General features: G+C 40.9%; 1 protein-coding gene across 4 annotated transcripts in view; it reads right to left on the minus strand.

Moving 5' to 3' along the window:
- Positions 1-22,107, minus strand: part of LOC137320233 (protein MTSS 1-like) — a 169,992-nt gene that overhangs the window by 17,483 nt on the left and 130,402 nt on the right. For all 4 annotated transcript variants that reach the window (XM_067981976.1, XM_067981978.1, XM_067981975.1 and 1 more), the window contains exon 7: positions 8,509-8,666. In XM_067981976.1, coding sequence (XP_067838077.1) covers positions 8,509-8,666 — 158 coding nt within the window. The remainder of the gene's footprint in view (positions 1-8,508; positions 8,667-22,107) is intronic.

Below are 22,107 nucleotides of genomic sequence, written 5' to 3' on the forward strand. Positions count from 1 at the left end.
TTTGGACAATCTTTCACATTATCAGGTAGATACCGGTGTCATAGTCACACTAGAATAGCTTGGCTAGGGGAATGATTAATGCTGGTGCATGGATCTTCAGCACTTCAGGGAGGATGTTTTCAGGGTCAATAGCCTTTGCTCTATACAGTGCACTCAGCCACTTCTTAATGTCATGTGGAATGAACTGAATGGGTTGGACATTGGTATTTATGATGGTAAAGGCCCCACTCATGTAGTTAAGCAACCTTGGTTAACAATTGAGGTATGAGACAGTATCAAACTGAAAGAAAAGGTTTACACAAAAGCAAGGAAAAGTGGAAATCAAACAGATTGGGAGAGCTATAAAAAGCAACAAAGGTAGTACAAAAAAAGTAATACGCGGTGCAAAAAGGGACTATGATTAAAATAAAATGCAAGGAATATCAAAGCTAATCGTAGAAGTTTAGAGAAATATATTAAGAGAAAGCGAGTGGTAAAGGGGAAGGTGGGCCCATTAAAGACAGATGCAGGTGAGACTATAATGGACAATACAGAAGTGGCAGATTTATTCATAGAGTACTTGGTATCTGTTTTCACAGTGGAGAAAGAAGAAAATACCAACAGTACAAGGGAATCTAAATATAAGTCAAGGGAAGGAATTTAGTGGATTTAAGAACATAAGAAATAGGAGCAGGAGTAGGCCATAGGGCCCCTCGAACCTGCTCCTTCATTCAATAAGATCATGGCTGATCTTTGGCCTCAACTCCACTTTCCCGCTCGATCCCCATATCTCTTGATTCCCCTTGAGTCCAAAAATCTATCTATCTATCTCAGTCTTGAATATACTCAATGACTCAGTATCCACAACTCACTGGGGTAAAGAATTCCAAAGATTTACAACCCTCTGAGTGAAGAAATTCCTCATCTCATCTTAAATGGCCGACCCCTTATCCTGAGACTATGCCCCCCTAGTTCCAGACTCGTCAGCCAGGGGAAACAGCCTCTCAGCATCTACCCTGTCAAGCCCCCTAAGAATCTTATATGTTTCAAGGAGAACACCGTCCATTCTTCTAAACTCCAGAGAATATAGGCCCATTCTCCTTAATCTCTCCTTATAGGACAACCCTCTTATCCCAGGAATCAATCTAGTGAATCTTAGTTGCACCACCTCAAAGGCAAGTATATCCTTCCTTAGATAAGGAGACCAAAACCAGGTGTGGTCTCACCAAAGCCCTGTACAATTGTAGCAAGACTTCCTTCCTCTTGTACTCCAACCCCCTTGCAATAAAGGCCAACATGCCATTTGCCTTCCTAACTGCTTGCTGTACCTTTAATACCATTAAAAAAAGTGACGGAGGAAATAATGGGACTTAAGATAGACAATCTCCAGGATCTGATGGTTTCCATCCTAGAATGTTAAAAGAAATAGGTGAGGAAATTACAGATCCGTGAGTAATAATTTTCCAAAGCTCTCCACTTTCAGGAATTGTGCCTTTGGATTGAAATTGCAAATGCTGCTCCATTATTTAAGAAGGGAGGAGGGAAAAAAAATCAGGTAACTACAGACAACAACTTGCATTTATATAATATCTTTAACGTAGTAAAACGTTCACAGCAGTGTTATCAGATAAAATCTGACACCAAGTCACATAAGGAGGTATTAGGACAGGTGACCAAAAACTTGGTCAAAGAGGTAGGTTTTGAGGAGCGTCTTAAAAGAGGAGAAGTAGAGAGGCGGAGAGGTTTAGGGATGGAATTTCAGAGCTTAGGGCCGAGGCAGCTGAAGGCATGGCCGCCAATGGTGGAGTGATGAAAATCAGGGATGCGCAAGAGGCCAGAATTGGAGGAGCGCAGAGATCTCGGCGGGTTGTAGTACTGAAAGAGGTTACATAGATAGGGAGGAGCGAGGCCATGAGGGGATTTGAAAACAAGGATGAGAATTTTAAAATCGAGGCATTGCCTGACTGGAAGCCAGTATAGGTCACAAGCACATGTGTGATGGGTAAATGGGACTTAGTGCGAGTTAGGGCCCATCAATTTAACATCAATTGTGGGGTATTACTGGAATCTATCAGAGAAAGAGTGATTGACCACTTGGACAAATATGAGCTGACCAAAGAGAGTCAGCATGGATTTGTCTCACTAATCTTTTTCACTTTTTTGAAGTCATGAGCATGGTGGAGAGGAGACTGTCTATAGACTTCCAGAAGGCATTTGATAAGGTTCTGCACAAGATTATCACCAAAAATGAAAGCACACAGTATTGGAGGCAACTTTGTGACATGGGTTGGTAATTGGTTGGAAGGTAGGAAAAAAGGGTAGGGATAAAAGGAAGGTTCTCTGATTGGTGGGATGTGACAAGTGGTGTGCCCCAGGTAGTCCTCAGCTTTTCACCGAATACATTAACAACTAGGATGAAGCAATGCAGAGTTGTATATCCTATTTTAAAGATGCCACTAAGTTAGGAGGCATAATAAATTGTGATCGATGGGAGCAGGAAATTACAAAGGAACAGACATACTAAGTGAGTGGGCAAAACTATGGCAGATGGGAGTTTAATGTGGGGAAATGCGAGGTCATCCACTTTGGATCAGAGAAAGACAAATCGGAATATTTTCTCAAAAGCAAAATACTTTCGATTAGGCACTTTACAGCCTACTGGACTCAACACTGATTTCAATAACTTCAGATCATAACCACTTCTCCCATTTTTTCATGATGTGGAGATGCTGGTGATGGACAAATGTAAGGAATCTTACAACACCAGGTTATAGTCCAACAATTTTATTTTCAAATCACAAGCTTTCGGAGATTATCCCCTTCATCAGGTGAATCCTGACGAAGGGGATAATCTCCGAAAGCTTGTGATTTGAAAATAAAATTGTTGGACTATAACCTGGTGTTGTAAGATTCCTTACATTTGCCCATTTTTTCAGACAGCTGGTGCTGGTAATGGTTCTTATGTTGCCATTTACAGCTCCTCTAGACCCATCTTGTGTTTCTTCACTTGTCCCATTACCACCCTCCTTGCCTTGTACCATCACCCCTTTTGTCATTAATCACTCCTACCCTCCACCCTAACACAGACCTTTCCTTTTGTTCTTCCTCCCCCGCTTTCCCGCGCTCTGTCCTTGCTTAAAAACTGTTTAATCTTCAACTTCTTCCAGTTCTGATGAAGGGTCATCAACCCAAAACATTAACTATTTCTTTCTCCACAGATGCTGCCTGACTTGCTGAGTATTTCTGGCATTTTCAGTTTTTATTTCAGAATATTTTCATTATGGTAAGAGACTTGGAGCTGTGGAGAGCAAAGGGATATATGTGTCCATGTACACGTCACTAAAAGCTAGTGCGCAGGTACAAAAAGTAATCAAAAAGGCTAATGGAATATTGGCCTTTATCTCAAGGGGGTTGGAATACTAAAGTGAGAAAGTGATGCTTCATTTGTACAGGGCTTGGTCAGACCCCATCTTTTCAGTTCAGTTTTGGGTACCAAACCTCAGGAAAGATATACTGACATTGGAAGGGTACGGGGCACAATTACCAGAATAATTTCTAGGCTTAAAAGACTAAATTATGGTCGGTTGCATAAACTTGGCTTGTATTCCCTTGAGTTTAGACGGTTGAGGAGTGATCGAGGTCTTCAAAATGATAAAGGGATTCGATAGGGTAAATACAGTGAAACTATTTGCTCTGTTAGAGAAATCCAGAATAAGGAGGCACAATGTAAAAATTAGAGCTGGGCCATTTAGGAGTGAAATTAGGAAGCATTATTCACACAAAGGGTAGTGGAAATCTGGAACACTCCCCCCAAAAGACTGGATTCTGGGTCAACTGAAATTTTCAAGACTGAGATTGAAAGATGTTTGTTAGGCAACGGTATCAAGGGATATGGAGCAATGACAGAAAAATGGAGTTGAGGTACAGATCAGCCATACTCCAACTGAATGCAAGAACCGAGTGTGGCATCAAGGAGCCCTAGTAAAATTGAAGTTAATGGGAATCAGGCAGAAAACTCTCCAGCGGCTGGAGTCATACCTAGCATTAAGGAAGATGGTAGTGGTTGGTGGAGGCCAATCATCTCAGCCCCAGGACAATGCTGCAGGAGTTCCTCAGGGCAGTTTCCAAGGCCCAACCATCTTCAGCTGCTTCATCAATGACCTTCCCTCCATCATAAGGTCAGAAATGGGGATGATCTCTGATGACTGCACAGTGTTCAGTTCCATTCACAACCCCTCAGATAACGAAGCAGTCCGTGCCCGCATGCAGCAAGACCTGGGCAACATCCAGGCTTGGGCTGATAAGTGGCAAGTAATATTTGTGCCAGACAAGTGCCAGGCAATGACCATCTCCAACAAGAGAGAGTCTAACCACCTCCCCTTGACATTCAACGGCATTACCATTGCCGAATCCCCCACCATCAACATCCTGGGGGTCACCATTGACCAGAAACTTAACTGGACCAGCCATATAAATACTGTGGCTACAAGAGCAGGTCAGAAGCTGGGTATTCTGCAGCAAGTGACTCACCACCTCATCTACAAGGCACAAGTCAGGAGTGTGATGGAATACTCTCCACTTGCCTGGATGAGTGCAGCTCCAATAACACTCAAGAAGCTCAACACTATCCTGGACAAAGCAGCCCACTTGATTGGAACCCCATCCACCATCTTAAACGTTCACTCCCTCCACCACCGGCACACCATGGCTGCAGTGTGTACCATCCACAGGATGCACTGCAGCAACTCGCCAAGGCTTCTTCGACAGCACCTCCTACCACCTGGAAGGACAAGGGCAGCAGGCACATGGGAACACCACCACTTGCACGTTCCCCTCCAAGTCACCCACCATCCTGACTTGGAAATATATCGCCGTTCCTTCATCGTCGCTGGGTCAAAATCCTGGAACTCCCTACCTAACAGTACTGTGGGAGAACCTTCACCACATGGACTGCATCAGTTCAAGAAGGCAGCTCACCACCACCTTCTCAAGTGCAATTAGGGATGGGCAATAAATGCTGGCCTTGCCAGTGAAGCCCACATCCCATGAATGAATAATAAAAAAACAGGTTCGAGGGGCTGTTCCTACAATGCAGACCGCTGGAGGAGCGTCCACAATTATAACTCACTTCTTAGTTTTCCGCTCAGTCGCTACTAAACCCACACTTCACTCATATAGACTGAGGTGAAATTCTCCTCTGGCTGTTGACTAAGGCTCCTACGTGAATCCAGTTTCTAGGGGCACAGACCCATGGCATAAAGCTTGCAGTTTCACGGAGGTCACTGGTGTGCAAAATAGAAAACTGTCAAACTGATACAGTGAGGGGTGTTCTTCTTTGGTTGGAGCTGAGGCATATTTTTTGGGCCAAACAGCTTGTGTTACTGGGCAGAAACAGCAAGGGATTCAAATGAAAATAAATCATGAAAACAAGCCTAGGGCAGTTTGTCAACATCAAAACTTTGATGTGCGCTAGGTAAAGTTTGTGTGGGCAGTTTTAATATTTATGCCGCATGTGGGTGTCATGATGGATGCTGAAGAATAGCGGGGTCTCAAGATTAAACTAAACAAGCTGAAGTGCTAATGTTCCACGTGATTTGATATGAAAAGATATTTGGTTTCATTTTGCATTTAACTGGGAAATAGTATACTCCACATCTCTCAGAAGATCACAAGATAATTATAAATGAGGAAGGCCATTCACCTCATCTTAGATCATCCATCCAGAAAGAACCTTATGTGTCCCCATGGCTGTAAACAATGGTTTCTTAAATGATTTCAGGATTTTTGCCTCCACGACTCCATCTGGAAGTTTATGCCATGTATTGATAACTCTTTGGGTGAAAAACTTCATGATATCAATCCTAAATTTGCAATTTACTAGCTTGAATCTGTCCCTCTGTCCTAATCTTGCAATTCAATTAAAAGAAATTTTCTGGATTACCTTTTCCATACTATTTACCATGTTGTACACCTCTAACATTACCTCTCAGATGCCTTCTTTCAAGGTTGAAAAGCACAAGTTAGTCCAAGTTTATCCAATCTTTCCTCATAACACAGACCTTTAACATTAGGGATCAGCTTTGTGTTATCTCATACATGTAGCATCATATGGAATTGAAGTAACTTTTCTTCTCATAAAGCAAACAGTAAATTTAAACGGTATTTAAAAATCAATGTCTGTACCGAATAATGGAGATAGATAATCATCTATGACTTGCTAGCTAAAACAGTACACTTCACTCCTTACAATTAAAGTCATTTTTATGCTAAAAAAAGTTTGAATTATCAGATAATGTGAATTAAGCAGTTTGAATTAAGAGTAGATTGCATTTGGAGTCAAGATAATTCAAGTGCTATGGTGATTTACAAAACCTGGGAGTTTTGTGTAGAGAAGATAAAAAACAGCTTGCCTAAGTTTCTTTTTCGGGGGGTGGGGGGGAAATGGGCAAGCGGAAGGCAGAAAGCACTCATCATAATTGTAAGAATTCAGTATTATACACTGGGGAACAACTGTATATATAAAAAAAAAGTTAATTTCACTCATGAGCAACAGTTTCATACTATTCAATGATTAATTACTTGGAATTTATCAGGTCCTCATTTAAGGGTGAATATTCAGTTATAATCTATTGCATGATCTTACTCCATAGTTTTTCCTAATTGAATAAAGCAAAACAAGTGTGTTTGTTACTGATTGAACATGTGATCTTTAGCTTCAACTTTTTTTTCTTAAAAGTAGCTGTGAAGTGCACACCTAACGTAAAAGGGAGATCACCTGCGAACATTTCAAATGTGCATCACACCATTGTGATCTTCCTCTGATCTAACACCCAATTCTGCCTTGAGGGGACTTAGTAAATAAAATGCCACAGCCATTTGGCAATACAGTAGAACCTCAATTATCCATCTTCTCAATTGTCTGCAAAGACAAGTGAGTGCTAATTTTCAGCAGCATTCCCCTCCATTTGTCCTGCTGGCAAGAGCAGTCAGTGCTGCACAGTTGATGTGTTGCCTCGCAGCTGACTCACCCACCTGCCTTTGACAGGGCAAAGAGAGCCAGCCAAAGCCACTCCTGACGTCAGCCAAAGCCACTCTTGACGTCAGCCATGGCCACCCTATCGTCCTTGAACAGAGGCAATCGCTAAAGGCATGTCCTCACCTCCAGCGAAACCATTTGCAACTTCTGCAGCACTGATCTCAGTTTGAAGATCAATATACAGTCAGCTTGTTCAAACGCATTCTCGTCTGCACGAGTGCACATAAACAAGCAGGGTCTTTACTAATTTTGAAGTCTGCCTTTCAGCTGAGAGCACTGGAGAGGTTGCTTACAGGATCGCTAGGGGTAAGCTCACATTACCTTTTAACTCTCATCTCAGTGGTTGGCACTGGGAGCATTTCTGGCTGTTTTTCTGAGTCTGGGGCAGGCTTGACAGCTGGAGTTGAGGGCAGGTGCACAGAGCATCAGTAAACTGGAAAATCAGGTGATTTAGCCAGCAGAACCAACAGAGGAAATGGGTGGGGAGAAACAGAATATTCAATGTTCAGAGCAGCAGTTGGCAGTGTTGTTTTGACTTTTGGAGAGGGTGAGAAAAGCAAGCCTTCTATATTAAAGCAGATAAAACTGAGGTTTTACCATATAGTATCAACTTTTTAACCTGGCCACTCTGCATTTCTATTATGTAAAGCAATTTTTTGTTTTTGTTTTGGTACAAAGTACTTCAGGGAGCTTTAAAAGTATTAGATGAATATTTGGCAGGCCTTGTATAAATGGCAGAACAGGCTTAAACTGTATTTTGTAAAGGTTATATTTATATATATAAATAAATAAATAAAATGTGTCAGCCATAGTTCATTGGTAGCAGCCTTGACTCAGTCAGTAGGTTGTGGGTTCAAGCTCCACTCCAGAGACTTGAGCACATGATCCACGCTGACATCTCCGTGCATTTATGAGGGAGTGCTGCACTGTTGGAGGTGCCATCTTTTGATGGAGATGTTACACTGACATCCCATCTTCCCTCTCGGGTAGGTGTAAAAGATCCCATAGCAGCATGTGAAGAGGAGCAGGGGAGTTCTCCTGGCCAATATTTATTCCTCAACTAACATCACTAAAACAGATTATCTGGTCATGTACCTCATTGCTGTTTGTGGGACCCTGCACTGGTGCAAATTGGCTGATGCGTTTCCCTACATTACAATAGTGACTAAAACTTCAAAAGTACTTCATGGCTGTAAAGCACCTTGGAACATACTGAGGTCGTGAATGGTGCTACATAAAAGCAAGTCCTTTCTTTTTTCCTATAAAGGGATTAAGCATTCACAAAACTGGATCAGAATGATGAAAATATCACCTTGCTTCCAACAGAGAGAATGGATTAAGAAGCCAAGTAATGAGTAAAATGAATCAGCCCTCAACATTTATTTTAACACCCAATGCAACAGACTCTCTAGTTCCTTTTTAGTAACATTAATAGTCTTTGAGTGCAATTATGCAGTAATGTCCTTTCCAATTAAGCAGAAGAACAAACTTACAACCACAGGCCGCAACATGGAAACAAAAGCACAGAAGCGACTACGTTCTTCAATGAGGGCTCGACGGACGGCTTGCTTTTCCGTTTCTTCCAGCAGAAGATATTTATCATTTACATCTTGCAATGCGCTGTCCAACTGAGGTTGAATGTCTCCCTTTCCTGAAAAGATACAGAAATAATGATCGATTTTAAAAAAAACATTAATGGCCGTCATTTTTTTTCCCTCTTGCCAGTTTTTTGCCCTCCCAACATATTAACAAAAACAAAAAATCCTCTAAATACTCAGCAGGGCAGATAGCAACTGTGGAGAGAACAGACAAGTTAATGTTTGAGGAGTAGAGCCATCACCAGTTCTGATCAAGGATCCACATCTGAAACATTAACTGATCTGTTTTCTCTCCGCAGATGCTGCCTGACCTGCTGAGTGTTTCTAGCGTTTACCGTTTTTGTTTCACATTTCCAGCATCTGTAGCATTTTGCTTTTAACTAAATCAGCACAGACCAGAGATGAAATCTGGGTCCTACCTGATCTGTATGGCTTAGCAACTCACTGAGTAAATGGGCTTCATCATTCTAAACACTTTTGTTTTCGTAAAGGGCAAGCCTTCTTTAAATTTCAGGTACTATGCCAGAAAAAAAATCTAAGAAATACAAGCAATCTTGAGAAATAGTTTACAATTCAACACACACTGTTATATGCATGTACGCAAATCAATTTATAATCTTCTATCCTCCTACAGTTTTGTGCTGTGCAAGCTTCCTATTTGTTCTGCTGAGTGTTTGGACGTGGTACTAAGACTTATAAATAAGATAAGCAGAAAGGTATATTTGCTTTCAGAGACTCAGTCCTTTGCATTTCTGCTCTGAAAATTCCTTTTTGTTACGTAGATCGCAAACAATATTTTAGTCAAAAGTTTTACATTAAATATAACAAATATATAAATACGCCACAGGTGACAATATTTGTCAAGCTCAAAATGCGTGCCACTTCAATGAATAGCAGGCAACCAAAGCTACCCGGCTGAACAAAAAATGGGGCAGTGCTCACTAGAAAGTTGAATAAATTGGCACCAATTGCCCTCGACTACCTTTTCCTTCTTGTCTTCAAAATGCACCCCCAATAAAATTGAAACAGAAATTCTTTTCACTTGAAGCTATTCTATTATCGAAAGGTCAAAAAAAAATGTACTCTGGTATTCTGTACAAAAAAAGATTTACCACCCCCTCCAAATAAACAGAACAAAGCTGATTCAAAAGTGAAATAAACATGCTGAAGGAAACTAAATCACTGGTATAGAGTATATTCTCAAATCTTGTAATTTGTAACATTGTAAATGTTTCATCAGAAATTCTGGTTTCCGCTACAGCCAATTGCAATCGATTTAATCCTTTTACATACTTTGCAAATATTTGTTTTCACATTGGATCAAAATGCTGCTTTTCTTGTCCCTCCTTGAACCCAATTACCCTTTACAATATATAAAATTGATAAACAGTATTTAGATAACATTTTCCAGTGGATCTGGAAGCGCCTATGTTGGTAGAAATAAATCTTCAATTCTGTGCTACCTACCTGGAGCATTTCAGGAAGGTGAAACAGTCGTCTGCATTCAAACATTCTTAAATGTTCAGCAAACGAGAAAGGATAATGGGCCCCGAGACCTTTTCAGTAAAAGGTCTAATATATTCAGCTATATAAACACCATCTTTCAGAATGTGAACAAGCCAATTTCTGATTTCTTAGTGAGAAATTAAAACACGTTTAAACTGATCACGAACCAGGTGAGAACACTTTTAAAAGTGCAATTCTGTGCTCCATTCCCAACCCATAGTGCATCACAAAACACCAAAAGCACATCCAATATGTTGTAAGTAAACGCATAGTGAAATACATGAACAAGACATCATTAACATGCTTAATTAAGTGTTAGAAATTATGGTGCCTCTATAATTCAATCACCAGTAATACTTCAGTGCACAATCCACTCACAAAACATTGAGAAAGTGCAGTAGGAACAATAAACCACGGACAAGGCTACCACACAGACGATTACTTTGGGGGGGAGGGGGGGAACGGGACGGAAAAACATCATCAACTGCAGGTACAGGGTTGTTTCAGCTCCCTTTGCCTCCTAGAACCAATCCAAGTGGAGATGGGTTCAGAGCGATCACACTCAACCTGGTCATAACAGCAAAATGACTTGGTTGAATTACAGATATACGGTGAAACGACATTTACCCCTGAATTGGCTGAGCTGAAAGAAATAAAATTGGTAGCGTTGCATGCTGTCCATTGGAAAAGTAAATTTTAGGGCAGAAGTAGTAGGATGATTTGTAAAGGATTATGATGTTTATGAGAATACTTTCCACAGTAACTATTCCCCCCCCCCAAAAAAATTCCTCCTTTCCTCAGATTATCACAGCAGTTGCTGATTCCTCCAGTTCTAGTAAAAGTGGTGATTCTATCATCACCTATAAAACATGCTCTTTTAATTGCTTTGAAAGACAAAGTCACCAGATTATGCTGTGACTTGTTATTTACAGACATCATTAAGTTATGCAAATATCCATGGGTTTGAACATTTGGTATTGCAGAATTATCTTTTCCTAGAACACTTTTACTGGAATATTTTACTTCCCAATTTTCCATTACATAAAATGCTCATATAAGTGCTCATATAATGAATGGTAAGTATAACCTAGGCCAAAAACTTTGGTCGGCAGTATCATAACATCTGTCAGAATATTTTGAATTCACTGTTCACATCAGAAAATTTTAAACGACGTCCCTTCAAGTTATTTCAACTTATACATAATATGTAAACATTTCCCTTCTGTGCAAGTCTGAAGCCCTTGTGGTTTGTGATGTTATATCCCCAAGATATTTTGTATTTTGTGGAAATTACATCAAAATTCAAAATAGAAAAGCATAAAAAGAAAGCAGTTTCAAACCCCAGTCTGTGTGGGGAGCCGATTTCAGCCTCACCGGCATTACATCTGGCCTAAGCGCTTGTGTGTTCGGAAGGTGAAATTTAGCCAGGGTTCTCATTATTCATCACTATTCAACAACCTGTTCGAAGTATGCAGGTGTCAGATGAAGGAAAGATCAGACAGAGTTGGCTGTGACGTTCCACATAGCCAAGGTCTGGGCTTACACATAAGTACTGTACTGTGTCCATTATTCAAGACAATGGATGGCGCCTATGCAACTGTACCCAGCAAGAGTCAGTGCCTTTGAGAAGGGAGAAAAAGAAAGTGGCAAGGAAAAAAAAGGCATAAAAGTCAGATGAGAAAAGGACATTCTGCCCATTGAAGCTCATCCCTCTAATACAGTAACTCTTGCATCCAGCAGAGGAGACAGAGGGGCATTCTGGGAGAAGTCGGCTCAGTCACCTCCAATGAACAGTGGGTAGCAGAAGAACTGGTGTCGAGGAGCAGATACTGTTGGGGGAGATGGCTCACCAGGGGAAGGTGACAGCGGCCAGGTTCATGGCACCGTGGCTGGCTCTGCTGCACAGGAGGGCAGGAAAAAGAGTGGCAGAGCTATAGTGATAGGGGACTCGATTGTAAGGGGAATAGACAGGCGTTTCTGCGGACCGAGATTCCAGGATGGTATGTTGCCTCCCTGGTGCAAGGGTCAGGGATGTCTCGGAGCGGCTGCAGGACATTCTGGAGGGGGAGGGTGAACAGCCAGTTGTCGTGGTGCATATTGGTACCAACGATATAGGTAAAACACGGGATGAGGTCCTACAAGTTGAATTTAGGGAGTTAGGAGTTAAACTAAAAAGTAGGACCTCAAAGGTAGTAATCTCAGGATTGCTAACAGTGCCACGGGCTAGTCAGAGTAGGAATGACAGGATAGCTAGGATGAATATGTGGCTTGAGAGATGGTGCAAGAGGGAGGGATTCAAATTCCTGGGCCATTGGAACTGGTTCTGGGGGAGGTGGGACCAGTACAAATTGGACGGTCTGCATCTGGGCAGGACTGGAACCAATGTCCTAGGGGGAGTGTTTGCTAGTGCTGTTGGGGAGGGTTTAAACTAATGTGGCAGGGGGATGGGAACCGATGCAGGAAGTCAGTGGGAAGTAAAGTGGTGACAGAAACAAAAGGCAGTAAGGGAGAGTGTACAAAACATGACCAGACAGATGGTTTGAGAAAGCAGGGCAAAGACCAAGGGAAGTCTAGATTAAACTGCATTTATTTCAATGCAAGAAGTCTGATGGGCAGGCAGATGAACTCAGGGCATGGATGGGTACATGGGACTGGGATGTTATAGCTATTACTGAAACATGGCTAAGGGAGGGGCAGGACTGGCAGCTCAATGTTCCAGGGTACAGATGCCATAGGAAAGATAGAGCAGGAGGTAAGAGAGGAGGGGGAGTTGCGTTCTTGATTAGGGAGAACATCACGGCAGTAGTGAGAGGAGTTATATCCGAGGGTTCGCTCACTTCGTCTATATGGGTAGAACTGAAAAATAAGAAGGGAGAGATCACTTTGATAGGATTGTACTACAGACCCCCAAATAGTCAACGGGAAATTGAGGAGCAAATATGTAAGGAGATTACAGACAGCTGCAAGAAAAATAGGGTGGTAATAGTAGGGGACTTTAACTTTCCTAACATTGACTGGGACAGCCATGGCATTAGGGGCTTGGATGGAGAGAAATTTGTTGAGTGTATTCAGGAGGAATTTCTCATTCAGTATGTGGATGGCCCGACTAGAGAGGGGGCAAAACTTGACCTCCTCTTGGGAAATAAGGAAGGGCAGGTGACAGAAGTGTTAGTGAGGGATCACTTTGGGACCAGTGATCATAATTCCATTAGTTTTAAGATAGCTATGGAGAAGGATAGGTCTGGCCCAAAAGTTAAAATTCTAAATTGGGGAAAGGCCAATTTTGATGGTATTAGACAGGAACTTTCAGAAGTTGATTGGGAGAGTCTATTGGCAGGCAAAGGGACGTCTGGTAAGTGGGAGGCTTTCAAAAGTGTGTTAACCAGGGTTCAGGGTAAGCACATTCCTTATAAAGTGAAGGGCAAGGCTGGTAGAAGTAGGGAACCTTGGATGACTCGGGAGATTGAGGCCCTAGTCAAAAAGAAGAAGGAGGCATATGACATGCATAGGCAGCTGAGATCAAGTGGATCCCTTGAAGAGTATAGAGATTGCCGGAGTAGAGTTAAGAGAGAAATCAGGAGGGCAAAAAGGGGACATGAGATTGCTTTGGCAGATAAGGCAAAGGAGAATCCAAAGAGCTTCTACAAATACATAAAGGGCAAAAGAGTAACTAGGGAGAGAGCAGGGCCTCTTAAGGATCAACAAGGTCATCTATGTGTGGAACCAGAAGAGATGGGTGAGATCCTAAATGAATATTTCGCATCGGTATTTACGGTTGAGAAAGGCATGGATGTTAGGGAACTTGGGGAAATAAATAGTGATGTCTTGAGGAGTGTACATATTACAGAGAGGGAGGTGCTGGAAGTCTTATCGCGGATCAAGGTAGATAAATCTCTGGGACCTGATGAAATGTATCCCAGGACGTTATGGGAGGTTAGGGAGGAAATTGCGGGTCCCCTATCAGAGATATTTGAATCATCCACCGCTACAGGTGAGGTGCCTGAAGATTGGAGGGTAGCAAATGTTGTGCCTTTGTTTAAGAAGGGCGGCAGGGAAAAGCCTGGGAACTACAGACCGGTGAGCCTGACATCTGTAGTGGGTAAGTTGTTAGAGGGTATTCTGAGGGACAGGATCTGCAGGCATTTGGAGAGGCAGGGACTGATTAGGAACAGTCAGCATGGTTTTGTGAGAGGAAAATCATGTCTCACAAATTTGATTGAGTTTTTTGAAGGGGTAACCAAGAAGATAGATGAGGGCTGTGCAGTAGACGTGGTCTACATGGACTTTAGCAAAGCCTTTGACAAGGTACCGCATGGTAGGTTGTTACATAAGGTTAAATCTCACGGGATCCAAGGTGAGGTAGCCAATTGGATACAAAATTGGATTGACGGCAGAAGACAGAGGGTGGTTGTAGAGGGTTGTTTTTCAAACTGGAGGCCTGTGACCAGCGGTGTGCCTCAGGGATCGGTGATGGGTCCGCTGTTATTTGTTATTTATATTAATGATTTGGATGAGAATTTAGGAGGCATGGTTAGTAAGTTTGCAGATGACACCAAGATTGGTGGCATTGTGGACAGTGAAGAAGGTTATCTAGGATTGCAACGGGATCTTGATCAATTGGGCCAGTGGGCCGATGAATGGCAGATGGAATTTAATTTAGATAAATGTGAGGTGATGCATTTTGGTAGATCGAATCGGGCCAGGACCTACTCCGTTAATGGTAGGGCGTTGGGGAGAGTTCATAGCTCCTTGAAAGTGGAGTCACAGGTGGATAGGGTGGTGAAGAAGGCATTCAGCATGCTTGGTTTCATTGGTCAGAACATTGAATACAGGAGTTGGGATGTCTTATTGAAGTTGTACAAGACATTAGTAAGGCCACACTTGGAATACTGTGTACAGTTCTGGTCACCCTATTATAGAAAGGATATTATTAAACTAGAAAGAGTGCAGAAAAGATTTACTAGGATGCTACTGGGACTTGATGGTCTGACTTATAGGGAGAGGTTGGATGGACTGAGACTTTTTTCCCTGGAGAGTAGGAGATTTAGGGGTGATCTTATAGAAGTCTATAAAATAATGAGGGGCATAGATAAGGTAGATAGTCAAAATCTTTTCCCAAAGGTAGGGGAGTCTATAACGAGGGGGCATAGATTTAAGGTGAGAGGGGAGAGATACAAAAGGGTCCAGAGGGGCAATTTTTTCACTCAAAGGGTGGTGAGTGTCTGGAACGAGCTGCCAGAGGCAGTAGTAGAGGCGGGTACAATTTTGACTTTTAAAAAGCATTTGGACAGTTACATGGGTAAGATGGGTATAGAGGGATATGGGCCAAGTGCAGGCAATTGGGACTAGCTTAGTGGTATAAACTGGGCGACATGGACATGTTGGGCCGAAGGGCCTGTTTTCATGTTGTAAACTTCTATGATTCTATATTAACTAATTGTATTTTGAACAACCTTTACATATTTTTGCCTATTTTGATTTGCTCAGTAGATTATGCCAAACACTTCTCATTCTGACTAAAGATGTTTTTCCTGATATCGGTTTTAAATATACTTTTCATTAATTCCCATTTTTGTCTTCTGGTCCTATATTTTTGGACTTGAGCACATAATCGATGGTGACACTTCATAGTTTTTAATCTGTTCGGTCCTCATTTCAAACTGAAGATGAATCACCTTATGAGTGCTAGACCCCAAATGTTTCTTTACTTCAACTTGGCTTATTATGCCCTTATTCGTTAATTTCAACTGCTAACTTTTATTTAAAATAAAATTTAATTTTTTTTTGAAAAAATAATCCTGTTGCTAGAAAATAGGAGTAGGCATTCCAGGAATTTCTTTGGCATGCTACTTGCACACATATACATATTTGGGTTAGTCTAATATATTCCTTCAAACTTACAGCCTATACCTACCTAGATTTTCCTCCCTGAAATCAGGTTGCAGACCCCTGAAAGTCTTGTCGGCTCATAACTCTCACTCTGTAGCAAGAATATATACACTGCTCCCAAATCTTTCCCAGTGCCACTTTTGAGCTGTCTGTTGAGAAGTGTGGAAATGTTTGTCGAGCAATAGTGTGTGCGTGTGCGGCGTGCATAACTTTACAAGTCTGTGAGAAGCCATGCTTGCCGGCAGATCACACTACAACTTCAGGCGCACACATTATTGGTCGGAAAATCATGGGCCGTGTGTACCTCAATTTCAGACACGTGCATCTGGTACACAGGGCTCCTTGCCAGGTGTGTGGATTCAAAATTAACCTAAAGTGTCTTAATAGAAAGGATACAACCTCTTGAATCTCTATCCCGCTGTGATTGTCAGTAGAGTTGTATGACTGCAGTCCAAGCGGTACCAAAACGGCTGTATGTTTACTTTGAAGTGGACAAAAATGCAAGTGGTGTTAACCACACTTTAACATGTGATTAGACTATGGTACTGTACAATCTACAGCTTGAAAACATGGATACGGTGGTACATATACACAAAAAAAGTTCAATCTAAGGTTTTTACTTTTTGTTGTCTCATTTGCTATCTTCTTGGTCAAAAAAAAATCAAGACATTTAAGATAGAAAGGGGGAGATAATTAATAAACTAGTTAAACTTAGAGAGAATAAAAGCCCTGGTCTGGATAGATTACATCCATGCATAATAAAAGAAGCTATTATGTATTTATAAAAATTCATCAGAAAACAATACAGTGCCAGAGGACTGATGGACAGCCAATGTTATTCCTATATTTTAAAAAGGAGATAGAACAAGTCCAGGGAACCACGGACCAGTTAGCTTAAAGTCGGTGGTGGGAAAGATACTGGAATCTTTACTCAAAGATGTAATAGAAAAACATCTAGAAACTGAAAGTATAATAAAGGATTGTCAACACGGATTTCAAAAGGGAAGGCGATGCTTGACCAATCTAACTGAATTCTTTGAAGTAACAAACAGCAGTCAAGGGTAATGCAGTGGATATAATATACTTGGATTTTCAAAAGGCCTTTGATAAGGTACCGCATAGAAGACTCATGACAAAAGTCAGATCACGCGGAGTCAGGGCACAAGTAGCAGAATGGATGGCAAGCTGGCTACAAAACAGAATAGAGAGTAAGCTCAGACTGGCGGAAGGTGGGAAGTGGTGTTCCACAGGGATCGGTGCTGGGACCACTGCTGTTCACCATTTACATAAACGATTTGGACTCGGGAATTGGATGTACAATTTCAAAATTTGCGGATGACACCAAATTGGGGGGGTATAGTTAACACTGCGGAAGACCAACAAAATACAAGGTGACTTTAATAAACTTGCAGAATGGGCGTGTAAAGGGATCTCGGGGTACACATTCACAAATCATTAAAAGTAGCAACACAAGTTAACAAGGCCATAAAAAATGTAAACAAAGTACTGGGGTTCATTTCTAGAGGAATAGAATTGAAAAGTAGGGAAGTTACGTTAAACTTATATGGAACCTTGTTTCGACCACACGTGGAGTACTGTGTACAGTTCTGGTCTCCATATTACAAAAAATATGTAGAGGCACTGGAGAAGGTGCAAAATGATTTACAAGGATGATACCAGAACTGAGAGGTTATAACTATCACGAAAGATTGGACAGACTGATGCTCTTTTCTCTAGAAAAGAGAAAGCTGAGGGTGACCTAATAGAGGTCTTGAAAATGATGATGTGGTTTGATAGGGTAGACGTAGAGAAGATGTTGACACTCGTGGAGAGAGTCCAAAACTAGGGGTCATAAACATAAGATAGTCACTAATAAATCCAATAAAGAATTCAGGAGAAACTTCTTTACTCAGGGAATGGTTAGAATATGGAACTTGCTACCACAAGGAGTAGTTGAGGCAAATAGCATCGGGACATTTAAGGGGAAGCTGGATAAGTACATGAGGGAGAAAGGAAAAGGAGAATATGCAGCTCGGGTTAGATGAAATTAGGTGGGAGGAGGCTCATGTGAAGCATAAACACTGACACAGACCAGTTGGGCCAAATGAATTTACAGCACAATGTAATTTCACTAAAATAAGTAGTTATACATGATTGAGCAGAATTAAGAAAGGTTCATCAAATCACATTTCTCGATATCACATCTGCTATGTGCTTGAGAACATGAATATATATTTCTAACTCTTAAGGAAAGCATCATATTCAAACAAAGAACAATGCAGTTGAATTTTACTAAATTCCTCTTTGAATAATTTCCATTTTCCATAGGATAAGTCAAATCTTTTACCATCATAATCCTTTACATTTTGTATTAATGGAACTTTGACATAGCAATTGTAAAACTTCTGTTGCTATTTAATGCAAACAGTACCAAACACACAGATTAAATTTCAAATAAGTATTGCAACAATGCAATTGTTTCCTAGTCAATAGTTTCCAATCACATTGTAGCTTGAAGTGCTTCTTTCACTGCATCAGGTTTATTTCTAAATATGGTACAACAGAACACATATTGCACAGTGTGCTGCTTCTTTATTCATTTCAAAACAAAAGGTGCCAGCATTAAAACATTGAGATATTCAAAGGCTTTTTCTTAGTGGGAGATGAGGAGAAAAGGAGAGAGGCAAAGGGAAGAAACAGACTGGCAGTTACTGGTGAATATCATTTATACACATGTATCCCACAAAAAGGTTTAATCACCAGCCAGCAGGGTAGAGCTCAACTTACCCAAAACTTCAGCTAGCAGGAAGATATGGCACAGCAAAATTTGATACAAAAAGGAAAAAAAAATTAAGTCAAACTAATCTTCATGATGTTACGCACAATATCTGTACCTTGTTTTGTGCCAATTCATACAAGTATATGCAAACCCATACTTTATTTCAACAGAACTACAAGATAATAATATTGCTGACCCAACTTACATTTAGATGGTTGGTTATATTATCCCACAAGGTTGGAAATTAGTCACTCATGGTAGATTAGTTTACAATCTGATAGTTTACAGTTAATAGTGCAATCATACAGTCAATCAATCTTATGGTTGCATTGTGCGACTGACATACCCACTCATGGCATTTCTGCCCAGTCACTTCTCTATAAGGATCTTTATAAACAACTATTGATGCCAACAGTTGGGTGACACATTAATTTAAAAAGGTGGGAGCAAATGTAGGAAAAATTATACGTGAAGTGTTAACAAGATAAGGTCAAAAATGAATCATTAACATGACGAGGCACAAATTACGATTTGCAAGAAGCCTAATTTATTGCTAAATTTTGTAACCGGATTATTTTAAACTCATTTTAAATCAGCAAAGCAGAAAATTACAACACTAGTATGTCATGCTGTAGATTTACTATGTAAGGAGCTGAATTTAAAACAAAACTAAAGATTCATAGCCATTTAATCACACCACCTTTTTGGCCACCTTGTTCAGTAGAGGTTTTGGTGATGTAAATGCGGAAGAAAGCAATACAGATAAATTAATGTGAACAATTACACAGTCTATCAAGAATATTTCATACGACCACATACTCACTATGAGTTAACATTTTCAGAACCACAGACATCATTTATCAATGAACCCTTTTTCAAATTTATCAAAAGGCTTATGTAAACTTTAACAAGTTTTTAAAAAATGGTAAGAATAAATTTATACCAAAATAAAAAGTGGACAACATGCTAAACACGGAAGTTATGCTAAACATTTATAAATCTCAGCTGGAGTATTGTGTCCAATTCTGGACACCACACTTTAGGTAGAATGTCAAGGCCTTGGAGAGGGTGCAGAGGAGATTTACTAGAATGACACACGGGATGAGGGACTTCAGTTACGTTGAGAGACAAGAGAAGCTAGAATTGTTCTCCTCAGAGCAGATTGTGGGGAGATTTAAAAGAGGTGTTCAAAATTATGAAGGGTTTTGATAAGAGTAAATAAGGAGAAACTGCTTCCACTGGCAGGAGGGTCGTTAACCAGAGGACACAGATTTAACATAATTGGCAAAAGAACCCAGGTTGGGGGGGGTGGGGGGATGAGGCAAAAAGAATTTACGCAGCGAGTTGTTATGATCTGAAATGCACTGCCTGAAAGGGTGGTGAAATAGTAACTTTCAAAACTTTCTGGCTATCCAATTGGAGAGTTGGCACAGGCAGGAGGGGCTCAATGGCCTCCTTCTGAACTGTATGATTCTAATATTGTCTATTTTTAATTTTCCCTTCCAATTAATTCCAAGACTCAGAGTGCCCTGTTGCAAAGCCATTTCTGGGCTGCAGTAAACTTGTCTCTTGGTGACATGCGACAAAAAAGGAACATTTGGACCCTGAGATTTAATTGGGATGGGGAACGTAAAAATATTAGCGATTTATGCCTTGACCCTGCTCCTGGTCTCTGTAAAATAGTGCTGCTGCCTCTTCCACTTGCACAAAGAGAGATTTAGAAGTCCCTGCTTGGAAATAGGTTACCTGAGCCACACTGAAATTAGTCTATTACTTAGTGATAGTAGGCCAATTTCAGTGTGAGAATTTCTCTTGCTATGAGAGCCAGAGGGAACAGCACAACATTACAGAAGAATTTGGAGGCACTCTAGAAGCCTTAATAGGGAAACTAGGCACAATCAGCAGGTGAATTAAAAAAGGCCTGCCCTTTGAGTAACTACCTGATGCAATCTAAATGCCACTAACGTTATCCCTGCCTCAAATAAGCTAAAGCTTAGTTTAGTACACAGTAGAAATTTGAAAACTGCCTGCACCCACGCTTGAGAAACATGACTCATCAAAACAATCTGTAGTTGCTTTTAAAGTGCTAAAAAGTTGCATGTTATTTTGGAGTTATAAGACGAAGAATTTATAGTGTCACAAGCACATACAGTATTCCAAACAAGTAAAACTGCCTTCTGTGCATTCACCACTGGATTAAATTTAGTTGTGACCTTCATTGGTCATGAAGCTACAACTGATCAGAATACTTCTTAAAACTATTGCTGGCAGGCTGTGTTGTCTTGGAATGGTGAGACATGGGCTCATATCCACAAATCCTCAAAAAGAGTGCTTTGGATCAGAAGGAATTTCCTTACAGGGAGAATAGTTGGTAAGAAAGCAACCTCTGACGAAAGAGCAACATGGGAAAAATCAGAAAGGTAAGGAAAATTGGGGGCAGTGAAAGGAAATAGAAAGATTTTCCAGTCTTGCAGTGGGGCAGTGATACAGTGATACAATGCATTGAAACAACCAGAACAGATTTCTGCCTATAATCACCAGGGTGTGCTCTTCAGGTCTTTGCTCTGAGAAGCTGTTGAACAGAGGTGAAGTGATCCCTCACAGCCATCTCCAGGGTGCTGTTGTCATCTTCCAGAGATTAGATCAGATTGAGAAAGAGAACCTTCAAATAATTTTCTTTTCGTCCCTCACCTCCCAGGGATTGTCAGCTTCAATTATTAGGACAATTTTGCTAAATGTAGCACATGTACAAATCAAAAAACGTTATTAAATTGTTTGTAGCCAATAAAGGGAACCACTTCCTAAACCTAGTGTATAGCACTACATAATGCTGTAATTAAATAAAATCCAAAATGGTTTTACTCTTCTTATTTAAGACAGGAGGGAGGGTGAAACCAGGAGACTACAGGCCTGTCAGTTTAACGTTAGTTGTCGAGGAGTTACTGGAATCTATCATCAGGGACAGAATTACGGAGCATGAGAACAAGTATGAGCTGATAGAAGAGTCAGCATGGACTTGTGATGGGTTGGTTATGTCTGACTAACCTAACTGAATTTTTTTTGAGGAGGTCACTAACAAGATGGACAGGGGAGTGTCTATGGATGTTGTCTATATGGACTTCCTGAAGACATTTGATAAGGTTTGCATAAGAGATTATTAGCAAAAATGAGAGTACATGGAATTGGAGGTAACCTTAGGACATGAGTTGAAAATTGGTTGAGAGGTAGACTGTGCCAAATGGTGTTTTGTACTGGAGTCTCAGCTTTTCATCATATATATCAATGACTTGGATGAAGGAATAGAGAGTTGTATATCCAAG

The sequence above is a fragment of the Heptranchias perlo genome, chromosome 3 (genome assembly GCF_035084215.1).
Source record: "Heptranchias perlo isolate sHepPer1 chromosome 3, sHepPer1.hap1, whole genome shotgun sequence".
NCBI lineage: Eukaryota > Metazoa > Chordata > Chondrichthyes > Hexanchiformes > Hexanchidae > Heptranchias > Heptranchias perlo.